The sequence below is a fragment of the Notechis scutatus genome, chromosome 2 (assembly GCF_049901735.1).
Source record: "Notechis scutatus isolate UNSWTSFEM ecotype Mainland chromosome 2, rNotScu1.2, whole genome shotgun sequence".
NCBI lineage: Eukaryota > Metazoa > Chordata > Lepidosauria > Squamata > Elapidae > Notechis > Notechis scutatus.
The window spans coordinates 163,314,963-163,328,942 of record NC_142010.1 but is presented as its reverse complement, the minus strand read 5'-3'; the positions used below and the strand labels follow the sequence as shown (position 1 = coordinate 163,328,942).

At 34.1% G+C, this 13,980-nt stretch overlaps 1 protein-coding gene across 14 annotated transcripts in view; it reads left to right on the top strand.

Moving 5' to 3' along the window:
* The window catches only part of GSK3B (glycogen synthase kinase 3 beta), a 145,554-nt gene that overhangs the window by 78,922 nt on the left and 52,652 nt on the right, over window positions 1-13,980 (top strand). For 5 of the 14 annotated variants that reach the window (XM_087957227.1, XM_087957217.1, XM_087957221.1 and 2 more), the window contains 2 exons: window positions 2,757-2,852; window positions 11,344-11,382. In XM_087957227.1, the coding sequence (XP_087813353.1) occupies window positions 2,757-2,852; window positions 11,344-11,382 (135 nt within the window). Of the gene's footprint in view, window positions 1-2,756; window positions 2,853-11,343; window positions 11,383-13,064; window positions 13,152-13,980 lie in introns of all 14 variants that reach the window. The other 9 variants (XM_087957225.1, XM_087957226.1, XM_087957215.1 and 6 more) reach the window with 3 other exon arrangements.

Here is a 13,980-nt window from a genome sequence, read left to right as displayed (position 1 = left end):
ATTGCTTGGTTGGATTACTGCAGTGCGGTCTACATGGGGCTATTCTTGAAAAATATTGGGAAACTACAACTGGAACAGAGTACAGCAATGCGGGCAGTTTTGGAGGCTCCTAGGGTGGTGCATGTAACACTGCTTTTACAACAGCTGGATTGGTTGCCAGTTTGCTTTTGGGTCCAAAAGAAAATCTTGGTTAGGCCCACCCCACTCACAACAGTAGAAGAACTTAATTGAAGAACTTCAGTTAAGTAGAAGAACTTCAGATTTAATGGGGTCAGGAATTTCAGCTAGTGGAGCCAAGAAGAATTACTTTCTCTGCTGTGGCCCACACCCTCTGGAACATCTTGCCTCCAGAGAAGAAATCTGCCTCTACCATCCTGGAAGGACCTTAAAACCTGATACTGTCATTGGCTTGGGGTACTGATTGGGCGTGGCTATGCTGGAGGTGGCTGACTGAGTGAGAGACAAACATCTAAGCCCATCCCGTCTGTGCTCTTGCTTTTAACCTTTTATTTAATTGTTAATTCTAATGCTTATATTTATGCTTTTATGCTATTGTAAGTAACCCTGAGTCACTCTGGATAGTGAAATGGGTATATTATAAGATATACATTTTATAAATAAATTCTTATTTATTAATATTAATAATAATTATTATTATTAAAGATAATAATGCTTGTTATCTTTCAAGCCCTTCATGTTCAGAGCCTGGTATCTGAGACCATCTCATTCCCTGTCCTTCCCTATAGGTTCTAGCAGGATTAGGGTCAGGCTTCTATATATCTTCTCAGTTAACGATTGGCATTTTTAGGGGCTAAATAAGTGTACTTTTCAGTGTTTCCTCCCCTCCCCTCTCGATGCCATTTCTGATGGCATTTATCCAAAGTGTAATCTGCCCTTTCCCTTCTGGCCTATAGCAAGTTGATGAAAACTTGATGTTTCTTCAAACTAGGGGCTGACTTGTTATAATAACCTCATTTGTCAAAATAGTTCTCTATTATTACTAATTCTATTAGTTATAATTCCAACCTCATAGGAATATTGCTGCTTTTAACTATGTTTTTAATCCTGATTGTGTATTCAGCAAGTATATGCTGATATATTTTATCTGTAGAGAATTATCACAGTATGCCTCCCAACTGTTTTGGTTTCCCTTCCCCATGATCTTGCAAGAAAAAAAAAATGTTTCCTATTATAGAAAAATATACTTCATTCCTTCACATCCAAAGTATTTGTTCTATAATAAATCCACCATAGATCAACAAACTGAAAATTTGATTCAACATTCAAGGACATTCTCCAAAGTCAAACTGTGGAATAAATTAGGCAATGCTATGGTTAATTGGTATATAAACACAAAATGCACTCCACTTTCACTGTGCAAATATAGCATTGGTGTTTTCATTTAAACCCTCCCCCCCAATTCATTGGTGTTTTATATTCAGTTTTTATTCTGGCAGTTCCCATGAACGGGACAGTGTTCCACTGTGACAATCAATAAATATGTCTGGAGCAGCCCAAGATTGTTTGCATTTTGGGAAAAAATAACTCTGTTTTTGTATGCAAAGGCAGAATATATTCCAAGGTTCCAGACAACATTGTCTTGGTTTCTGCATGGTCTTCTACTAATCCCCTTCTGCTGAAGATAGTCTTTGCAAATATGCCTCTTTCTTATCTAATGGTCACCATAGTAGCCATGGGTTGCTACACTATTATAATTGGCTTACATGATTATCCTCACCTATTGAAACATTCTGAGTTAATATTCCTCAATCAGAGGCAGACATAATGCCTAGATCTTTGGAGGATTCAATCCTATTTTTCCTTAGGAGTAAGGTAGATGGGGTTCCTATACCCTGTCCGAAATCCTCTAACACTTTTATTCTGCTAAATTTAGTATTTAAGCTAAAATACTCAGCTAAATCCAGTCCTTTCAAGACTAAAAAAACAAGCATTTTGGCCTCTTGAGTTTCAGGTTCATGATGTTTTGGCATTGTAACTTTCATAAAGATGCACTTTGTGACTATCTCTCTGTTTTTCTAATTCACATTTTATAAAATATTTCGTCCATTTTAGTCACCTACATTGTTACTTGTCCCAGCTTATTTTTTTGTGATCCTATTTGATTTTCAAAGCTTTTCAGACTGGTGGCTAATGCTCACATTCATCTTTGCAATACCAGACTTTCAATAGCCATGATATCAGCCTGCCAAGAGGGAGAGTTATATGAATTGCATTAGGATCAACAGCTCCTTAACCTTTATTGGGATAAAGTGCCTTTCATCCAGATATTTCCTTTCTACCACATTCCACTAGGGAATGGACATTTTATCTGCCTTTTTTTTTATCATATGTGATATGGTTAATGTAAGGATTTCTGTCAGGAAATCCGGAAGCAATAAAAGTTTTTGAATAGGTTCAGTGTAGTCAAAACCCAAGTCTATGAATTCATAAAAGACAATTTAAAAGTTCATCAGTACTGTACAAGTCTGAACATGGCTGTGACTTAAGATTCCTGTAATTTTTGTTTGTTTGTTTGGTTAGTTGGCTTGGTTTACTTTGAAAACCAGTTTTTGCCTTTTGTTTTGCACCAAAAAGTTCTGATACTGCACACAGGCTCAAGGAAACTAAAATACATACCATACTGGATTGTATTTTTTGTATTTTTTTGTATTTTTTTCAGTGAATTTACTGTGTGTTAAGGGTAATGATCCCTTTCTTGAAGAAATGTTTAATAGTTCATCCTTTTTATTTTCCAGGTCCTTGGAACTCCCACAAGAGAACAAATTAGAGAAATGAATCCAAATTATACAGAATTTAAATTTCCTCAGATTAAAGCACATCCATGGACTAAGGTGAGTCTGAAATGGTTGTGTGTGTATGTGTGACGGGGCATATTCAACACTGAGGTCTGTATTTATTTTCACAAGCAATAAACAAAACTATCACATTATATTATGTAATAGTTCCATAAATTGCTAATCTATATTCAGAATAATACTTTCGTTGATATGACTGAAATATGCAGATTTTTCTTCTCATCTGCAATCAAAATGGAATGGAATGGAGATGGCCAGTCACAGGCTGTGGCCACACTCTTATCTTGGTTTTTGAAAATCCACTTCAGTGCTATTTGATGTTTTCACTGAGATTTTGCAAAAATAAAAAGGTACAATTTTAAGCCCATATTTTCAGCCCAAACTCTTCCTAAAAAATGAAAACATTGAAGATTTCAGCTACACTCCCTATATTCCTTAGAGGCTAAACAGACAGTGTTAAAGGTTTACAAAAATCTAGTTGAGCAATAAAAAAAACACAACTATTCACGTCCATGCAACTTACCAGTTTTATCTCCAGTCAAAAGCATAATACAGAGTTCTCTTTCTTCCATATAGCAGTTAAATCAGATTGTCCTTTTTTACAAGAACAAGAAACTAATCTTTTTGAAGTTTATTTCTCTCTTGTTGAAAAAGCGGGCAAGGCCTTCCCTTTCACAGGAGATTCTTCCTCATAGATTGAAGTTTGCAGTTTCACAGTAGCTTTTATTCTGATTGTAGACTCATATTTGCAGTTTGAGGACACCTTACAATTGTAACAAAGTTTACTTGCTGGCAAGGGATATAGTGTAAAGATTGTTGAAGCTATAGGATGATATGAGAACAATCAACTAGGTGGACAGTTGTGTTGCTGAACCTCAGTCAAGTTCTGTGTAATCTTTTGAAAGGAACAAAGAATAGAATAGAATAGAATAGAACAGAACAGCAGAGCTGGAAGGGATCTTGGAGGTCTTCTAGTCCAGTCCCCTGCTCAAACAGGAGAACCTATACCAGTGATGGCTAACCTTTTTGTCGTTGCATGCCGAAAGTGCGTGTGCGCACATGCTTGCACCCATAATGCAATGCACACGCACGCCCCTGTGCATGCGCTCCCCCTGCCCCCCTCTGTATGTGGTGGGACCCCCCATGCTCCCCCTGCCCCCTGCGGATGCACACATGACCCCCTCACGCTCCCCGCCCCCTGCGCATGCGTACACAACCCTCCCACATGTGCCACACCCATGCATGCACAGCAGATACCCAACAATCGGCTGGCAGGAGGTCCACGCGCATACACAGTGGAACTGAGCTGGGGCGATGACTCGTTTGCGGGCAGAGATGGCTCTGTGTGTCACTTCCGGCATGCGTGCCATAGGACATTGTCCAGTCTCTTCTTAAAAACCTCCAGTGATGGAGCGCGTATGATTTCTAGAGGCAGGCTGTTCCACTGGTTAATTGTCTTCACTATTAAGAAGTTTCTCCTTAATTCAAACCTGCAGCCGTTCTTCATATGGTTTAGCCTCCAGGCCTTTGATCATTTTAGTTGCTCTTCTCTGAACTTTTTCCATTAACATTAATAGAAGAGCTTACTTGGTTGACCTAATCATTTGGAAGCAATATTTCTGAACCCCAAAAAGATCTTGTCAGTAATCTTAACATATTTCAGTTTGAGTCTCTTTCTTACTGACTTTTAGGAATAATGAAGTTTAAATTTTATTACTTGTGTTATATTAGACTAGATCTTGATGATGATACTAATTACCTCATTGTCTGTTTGCACCTGAGATCTTAAAATGATAAATCTTTTTGATAAAACCATTAGATTATTTTGAGAAATCGGAAGCCTAAGGCACGACATTGCAGCCAGTCTGAACTAAAACACATTCATGCACTTTTTAGTTGATTTTTAGTGATTACAAAAGAAAGGAAAAGAAATGAATGTTCTTAACGCATACATACACTGTGTGCACAGTTATTAGGCAAATTGTATTTTGGAGAATTAATTTTATTATTGTATAACTACAGTGCTCTCGGTCAATCCAAAATGTTAATAAACCTCAAACCTGAATATTTAAGAAAGTAAAAGTGAACTTTTGGCTTTCTTAGGAGAATATCTATGTGTACACAATTATTGGGCAACTGTTAATGTGCAGAATTAGAGCAGCTAAATTAAAAACAAAAATTTGCCCATCTCACTTGTTTATTTGCATCTGTTAAAATGAGAATAATAAACAACTTATTAACCTACTATGCTTATATCCACTAAGCATTTAAATTTATACAGCTTGGAAAATGTGCATACAAAGGATGATATGGTCAAAATACTTGCCTAATAATTGTGTACACAGTTTACAGTAAATGACTAATCTTAAGAAAAATATATAGTATACTGAAATGTGCTGGCAGAAGATGGAATGTTGCATATAGAATCTTCTTTTCTGTGAGACAGCATTCTGAATCAGACATGATGCTCAAATTTGTTTCTTGGCTTATAAATGATGAAATGATTCATTATTTTATGCTCTTCGGACTAGCTTCTATGTAAGCTTTAGAAATTAGTCCAGTTTTGGAAATCAAGACATTTTCTTGATTTCACTAACTCTTTGCTTTCTCAATTATAATTTTAAATCATACAGAAAGAGTTGTTTCTTTTGTAATTTTCCATGCTATTGGCTAGATCATGTCTTTCCTTCTGTACCCCAGATTTCCTTTCAAAGACTGGTGGTTCTTTTCTAAGACTCTTCTCTAAGGCTCCTCATTTAAGATTATCTTATTTGATGTATTCTTGCATACACTCTAAACAAAGAAAAGTCACATCATAAACTTTAGTAAGTAGCATGAGAATGAATATGTAGGCTTGTATAAAACTTTTTGAACAATGCCAAAATGGCAAACTTTTGGTAGATTGCCTCCATTATAAAAATGCTCACACTTAAATGTGCTTAATACTCTGGTATGTTTAATATATGTATTTATTTGAAGAGCTCCTTCCCCTCGAAAATATTTTTAAAAGGCTTTGAGTTAATTCATGGTACATAGAATTTGCCATGTCACTAACATGTCTCCTGAAACCTTTGGAGCCAAAGAAAAAAAAGTTAAATATGAGCCCATATTGAGGGAAATTGCCCCCAGCATTGTTCTAAGATAACAGACATGTAAGTGGAATGTCTTCGTTGCTTTTGATCCATTCCTGGTAACTTCTTTACCCAGAGGAAGGAAGAAAAAGTATATTCTTGTTTATTTTCAGACCAATATGAATTTTTTTAAACTTAAGAATTATGAGAGCTTTTTAATATGGTCATAATGCAAAAATGTTGGTATGTTTGGGAAATGATCGGGTAAGTTAAATTAAGGACTGTATTGGAGTGCCTGGTGAACCGAATCTTGAAGGTTGTAATGAAGATGACTTTTTGGTATAGAAATGTTAACAAGGAAGGACAGTCCTGTAACACAGAGAGACTTATTGTAACATGATAACTTTCTATGACTTGGGAAGATGGAAGAAATTCAATTTAAAAAAATCTAAAATTAGAATATATAAAGTATATATTTATATGTATAAATAATTACATATACAAATTTAAAATTATATATACATTTATAAAATTATATCTAATATTAACAAAATAAAATTACTTTAGTCCTATGAGGTCCAGTTGTACCTTCTAATACTTTATCAGCTCCTTTTTGCAGTGGTTACTAGTCTATTTGTCAGTTATATTTTCCCAGGAACAACAGAAACAAATTGAGCTTGGCCATAGAGAAATTTGATTTTAAATTCAAACATTTGCAAGGATTATTAATTATTAATATTATTGTTGATTATTAATATAAAAATAGTATATTAAATTGTTAAAATTATGTGATACATGTATTTGTGTATTGTATTAATATTTATATTAATAATATAAATATTATAAATAATAAATAATAGCAAGGAGTTTTAGCCAAAATAAGCAATACTACATGGATAACAGTTATGAATTCTTGAAGGTGCTTTGTCTAATACAAATATACTTGCAAACTTTAAAAAATAATTTATCAAACATGTTCTGTCCTTTTTTTATGTTTTATAGTAGCATATATATACTTTACCAATTGGAGGATGTGTTCTTGCCATGCTAACTAATACCTAACAAGATGAAGATTCAGAAAAAAAAGGTTCTTCAGGATGATTTTTTAGAACTTTTATTTAATTTTATTTGTTCTCTGACAATATTCATGAATATGTCCCAAATTAGCTAGCTTGTTCATGGGTTGGTCAAGTTAATTCACATTTCAAAAAGGTTATATGACTTCTAACACCTGTAGGAGTTACGTCATGGAATATAATGTGAAATCTAAAATGATTATCACATATCAACTCTAAGCATAGCAGGTCTGCTTTACCTAAGTGTATGCATGTAAATTTATTGTGAACAGTTGAAGTCAGTTGAAGTCAGGCAGTGCCTAAATTGAATTAATTAACTGAACAAATTTTACAGGGTGCAATGAGATACTAATTACTATTTAAAAAAATAAATATAATTTTTCAAGGTGCATTGGAAAATGCAGTGTTTAGCAGCTGATATTCAGATGCTCATTCTCTCCAGGTAAGGCAGTTGTGCTCATGATGATTCATCACTCTGAGAGGCAGGAAACAGGAATTTCACTTAAAAAAAAAACCAAGAATAGGTTCTGCAACTTTGAAAAGGTTTGCAAATACCAGACTGAGATCATTTCTGTGGTTTTGGCCATGAAGACAGCAAGCAATTCCTTGTGCATGACAAACATTGAAGCCTGACTGAAAATTACAATTTTTGGTTTATGTATTTGCATATATATATAGCAGAAATATAACCTTTCCTCTCCGATTTGCCAGAGGACAAGAGACATTTTTTTCAGAATAAAGTGATTTGTTTTGCTAAGCAGGAATAAAACATATTTTTTCATGCAGCTGCTTTCAGCAGTCAAAACTATGCTATTTTGCACTGTTCTTGTGTCACTATTCTTGGCTCTATTCCATTGGCATCTGATTGGAGACTAAAGCTAGAAGTGAAGACCTTCCATTTCATAAGGATAGTTAATAGAGCAGTAAAATTAATGCTACTTGGATAGTGTTCAAAAGCTTTGATCAACAATCCACAAATGGGACTTGTATCATTTTATTTATTTTCTTCTCACTACCACCCATGGGTTTGTTGACAGTTTTCTCAATGGAAAGCAATTAGTGGTAAGATTTTATTCTTATATATCTTAGTTTCTTGATCTAGTGAAGTGAGTTTTTAATATGTTTTGTGCTGTACCAGAGTTTTAGCTTGATTCACAACAGTTTTCTTCTTTGCTTGTTTTGGTTAAGAAAAAATATACAGCATACAATAGATTAATAATGTATTCCTTTTTTATTGGAGATTTGAGTTCCAGCTTTTAATGGGAAGAATTAATGTTCTGTTCTGATGTATATAGTGAACAGTTACATTAGAGCAAACTGAAAAAAACATACTAAAAAAACCTAAGAAAAAAATCAAATAAATGAGTCACATTAGTTTTGAAGAGTTTGCAAGTGTATTTATATCAACAAGTAGCCAATTCAAGAGTTTGTAATAACTGATTTTCAGTTATTTTAATTCATTGATTTAAAATTCAGTACCGTGTTCATTATATGCAGTGCACATTAAATATACAGCAGCTTAAATAAAAAAACTATAGAATCTGAGATATGATTGCCTAAAAAGACTTAAAATATATGTTGACACTAATAAAGTAAATGATGTCACATAATAATGGTAAGATAAAGACATTGTAAAATAAATGTAGGATTGGACTGCCAATAACTTTATGAAGCTATTCCCTGAAAAGCAAGTATATATGTTTTTTTATAAATATTCAATAGTTGCACAATTGTTTCAAGGAAAAAAATCTTTAAAAATCTAATTTTGGCTTCTTTTTATAAATGTGTAGTATCACTAGTACATTTTCCACATGTCCTTGTTAAAAAAATCACTTTTATTGACTCTCCTCACCCCCAAATAAAACTTTTTTTAACATAAAAGAAAGTCCTTTGGCTAATCTTGTTTTGGCACTTTTTGAACTCATGGTTTAAAATTTTCATTTTTTATAAATGAAAGAATTCTCAACCACTTGCTGAATGCAGTATAGTTCCATGATCAGAACACTGGGTAGGATTGGGTTCATGCAGAATGTATGTACATTGTGCTTTATTCCTTGACTTTTGATTCATTGCCTCTCTCCTTTCTCTCTTCTATGTTAAGACTACTATGTCTTAACTGCTGTTAAGCTGCTGTTTTCTTTCATATTGCACTTCAATAGGCCACATCTGTCAAAATTCTTAGCATCATATTGTAGCTTCATTCATATTCTCAGTTAACTACATATCACTACTCCTGCAGCACAGAGCAGCAGCTAGGATTTTCCAGCAGAGTTTCAGAGAACAACTTTTGAGTGGCTGTTCCATACCTTTAACGAGCAGTTCCAGTTTCACTTTAAAAAAAAAAACCTACACAGAGTTATTGCTGAATACAATATTTCTATTACAGCCAAGTAAAATTCTATGATACTTGTTCTCCAGTGTGCTGTATCCTTAACTGCAGGTGGTAGAGCATGTGGCATGTGGGACAAAGTTGTAGAAATTTATATTAAACTTGGAAAATGTACCACTTTTAAAAATCTTATAGATGCTCACTAATATTTTGCCTCCAAGACACACAGTGCAAATCATGGCCAAATAAAATCATGAATATAATTCCTAAATTTTAATGGACAATTCTGTCAGATTTTTTGAAATTGATTATAAAAAAAATCCTAAAACAGTGCTAGGTTTAATGTACTAAATATATCTAAATATCAATGTGGGAATGAGATAACTAGGCAGAAACAGAGCATAAATGAGGATAGAACTCTCCTCTCCATAACAGTGCAGTGCAAATTGAACATGTTTCAGGGCTACAAAATGGTAATTCCTGTGTGGCTCCAGAAGAAAATGAAATGGCTTATCCTGGAGAAAGTTGGAACTTTCAACAGACATATATTACATGGCTATATTCATGATAGGTCTCCCCTCCCCGCCAGCATGGCATTTTATGTCATTTAATATACTATATTAATAAGTAAACTGAGCATATTAATTAAAATACTATCCATGGTTATAGTAAAATATAATTTCCAATATATAATTGAAATCATATAGTTCTAGTCAGCATTCACACGTGTCACTTTAATTTTAGTTTTCTGCTTGTGGCTTTCCTGTGCATTTACTTGGCCGTATTTAGTCTGCATACTAAAGGTTAGTCTGCCCACTTGCATTATTCTTTGTGTTGTCAGCTTCTCCTTTCCTTGGTCAAGATTGCTTCAGATTTCAATAGATTTCATTGCGACGGGCCGGCTTTTAGACCCAAGTGCTAAGTTTTAGTCCGCAGACTAAAAACTAATCCGCGGATTATTTATGCAAGCAATTCCCTCACTGAAAACTACATGAAAAACAGTAATTATTCTCTTCAAAACATAATAGTGAGGGCAGTTCACAGCTAACAGTGAACTTTACAAGATGTCCTTTGACACATAAGCACAATAGAATGCTGAAAACATCCCTTGTTTTGGTAGCCCCATTGTGCTTAAGTGTTGGCAAACTGTATTATTGACTGCTTGACCTGTAACTGTGACAGTCCCTTGCTTTTAATGTTGTTTGTTTGTATGTTGTTAAGTAGTTCTTAGTGGGTGAATAAAGCATCAGAACAGATTGAAGTGAGAAGAGATAAAGAATGCAGTGTCTTTCTGTCATCATCAGTTGCTCTTAAAAAGAAAAACATAAATCCCCTGCACTTATAAATGACTGAGGGCATAAGGAAGGAAACCACAATAAAGGGGGAAAGTAAGTTAGATCCTACCATCACTCCTGAAGTGTCATGTCCAGTTCCTGAAGCATCCTAATGAAATATCAGCTAAAAATATAAATGCTAAAAAATCCATTGGCGGGGAAGTCAATCCAAGATGAAGAATAATCCGCGGTGGCCTGGTGTAGCTTATAGACATCTAAAGCGGTCATCTTAGAAATGAGAAACTTAATGATTCTCTTTTAGAAGTGTTACATCAGAACACTTTTCAGTTGTGCTTTTAGGATAAATAATCAGGAAAAAATGAGTCTGTGCATGATTGCATGTCTCATGCTCCTTCCTGTGTCTATCTCTTTCCAAGATAGGAAGGAGATCTATAGTTTAGTTTTGAAAATTCAATATAATTTTACTTTTGTACGGACATTTGATTTCATATTTTTGTTACTTTTTAGTAAAATTGCTGGCATTGGAACATGCATTAAAAATAAAATGTTTCTATATTATGCCTCAGCTTTGCAAAATTATTATTAATTTTTTGAGTTTGGACTTGCTGGTGTTTAAAATTTCTAATTGTATTAAACATTTAATATTTCCCCATCACTTTGGATTTCTTATAATATTGGATATATTTTTCCTTGCTGGACTATTCTTTTGGATTGACTCCCCCTGTTTGGATTATTTCACTGCATTATCATCCTTAGGACTCGTCAGGAACAGGACATTTCACCTCAGGAGTACGGGTATGTATATAATTTTTTTTCCATATCATCAGGTTAATTGCTGGGAAAATAGAAACAAAATTAGAATTTACACCAAGTTATTAGACCCCAAGGAGCAGTCCAGCTAATATTCTCTTCCTATTGTAACATAGATGTTTGGGAATAGAAGTAACATTTACATTTTTCAACATTTATGCAAACATCTCATGACTCATTTCAAGTTTCCAAAAAAAAAAAAAATAGACCCCTGATTATGCTTGCAATTATATTGGCTGCTTCAATTTTAATTATAGAACATGTGGAGATATATGAGAACAATTTCTGCTAGCTTATTAGTGAATGCTATATTAATAGTTTCCCTCAAAATAAAGAAAAGCAAGTTAAAAATTGTCATAATTAGAGATGATAAGACATATTCTAAAAGATCTGGCGGATATTAGATTAAATGTGTTTCTTTACAAATATCCCTTTGTAATCAGTAGATTGAATTTCACTTGGAATTTCATATTGGGACAAAGATACTGTGTGGGTAATGTGTTCAAAATTATGGATGAACATTTTATAGATCACAAAAAAGGCATGAAAATATGCCAAAAGAGATATGGCATAAGGTAAGAAAAGGGAATGTAGCTAAAACTAATTTTCCATAGTCTTCCATTCATTTCTGTCCTCATACAAAGCATCCTTGCTTCCATCACATCCATCGCCTTTCGTTTCGTACCACCTTTAGAGATTGAACAAAATCTAGTAATCATGTACTGAAATGTCATTCAGAATAATTATCTGGTTAAGAGGTTTGTTTTCCCTCGAGGAAAAAAAAGATCAGTCTTATTACACAAACTCCCAACATAAATTTGAAACATACAGATTTTACTTTTTGATTAAATTTAAAAAGGCAACAATTGCATCCTCAGTAGAAAATTCCCAAATCCGCATACTCTTCTATGTTTCAAAGAGAGATCATACATTTCAGCCAGGGCTTGTAGTGAAAAAATACTTTAAATTTCCTTGTTCTGTAGTATTTGTATGTGCTCATAACAGTCACAAGAAAGAATTGAAACAAGGAAATAGAGTGTAAAGCAGAAAGCAGATTTTTTTAAATGACCAGGGGTTTTGATGGTGCAGTGGTTAAAATGCAGTATTGCAGGCTAACTCTGCCCACAATCTCAAATTCAATCCTGGTGTGATTTAAGATTGAGTCAGTTTTCCATCTTTCCAAGGTCAGTAAAACAAAGACCTAAATTGTTGGGGGCAATATGCTGACATTGTAAACCACCCAGAGAATGCTCTAAAGCTCTATGGAGTGGTACATACGTTTAAGTTCTGTTGCTATTGCTATTAAAATAATAATCGACATTAATGCCCCATGTCATTTTAATACATAACTCTCAAAATTATCTCAGAATAATAAAACTGTGCACATCTAATGAATCACTTTAGAATAAAAATCCAAATTAGTTTCCAAATTGGATATCTAAAGGAAAAGTTTGGACCAATGCATTGATTTCTTTGCTCTTAAATTCTACCCCCACTGTTCATCTCATCATGTATGTTACCAAATGTGTAAGACTATTTTTCAATCTCTTATCCATTCACTTTTAAAAATGTGTGCCCAAGCACAATTACTACTGTATTGTGTTTTCTATTCAGAAGCTGCTATTGCAATAGTTCCCCTCATATTATTTTCATCTGAAAATTATCAGGTCTATAAAGCAATTGCCGCTCTTGGAATGAAAGAATTAGGAGAACAGCTGAGAGTGCCTCATCACTCTCCTGGCTTAAGTTATAAGGTAAGGCAAGGCTAACTAAGTGAGATGAAACAATATTCACAGGATTTCAAATCCTGCTTTTTCAGGTCCATTTACAGAGGGAAATTGCCTAGTGTATGGATTGGGAGCACTTTCCCTTTCATACAGTTTTCTCATACAAATCAAAAACTGGATTTCAGTGCAATTAGAAGAAAGAAACTACATGAGGTTGGGTGTTTAAATATATGAGTGAGTGAGAGAGGAATTTCCAGTAATGAATTGGAGTAGGAAGAGTTGTACTCTCCTCTCATCATCCCATCACTCGGTTACATCAACGTTGCCTTGTCAAAAAATGCATACTTGCTTCAGCATTAGTTTGGGATTTTTATATAGTGGTTAAAAATTGATTAGCATTTTGGTTCTTTTGGTTTTCATTTAAATTCTATTCTGTTCTGTTTTAGCCTGATGTTTGGGATTCTCCCTTTAACATTTTGATTGCTTTGTAAAAACTAATTGTTTTTATAGTAGCATATAAAATTAGGCTCAGTCTCTCCCTGCCTAAATTAGAGACTAGAATATCTTTGAAACACTTTCCATGTATTTAATGTGTCTTTTAAAAATATATTTATGCAGATCTGTCTTTGATTTTGCATGTAGTCTATGTACTATTGCTTTCATTTTGTGGAACGGTGAATTCAGATTACCATACAATACACAAAGGATTTAACCACTGTTTATATTCCCAAGACTATAGGCCACATTCCACATAAGTGAAAAAGCAGTTTAGGACTAGAGCACAATCTATGGAGTCAACCCATTCCACTGATTAATTGTTTTCACTGTCAGGAAGTTTAACATTTAAGGCAGTCCT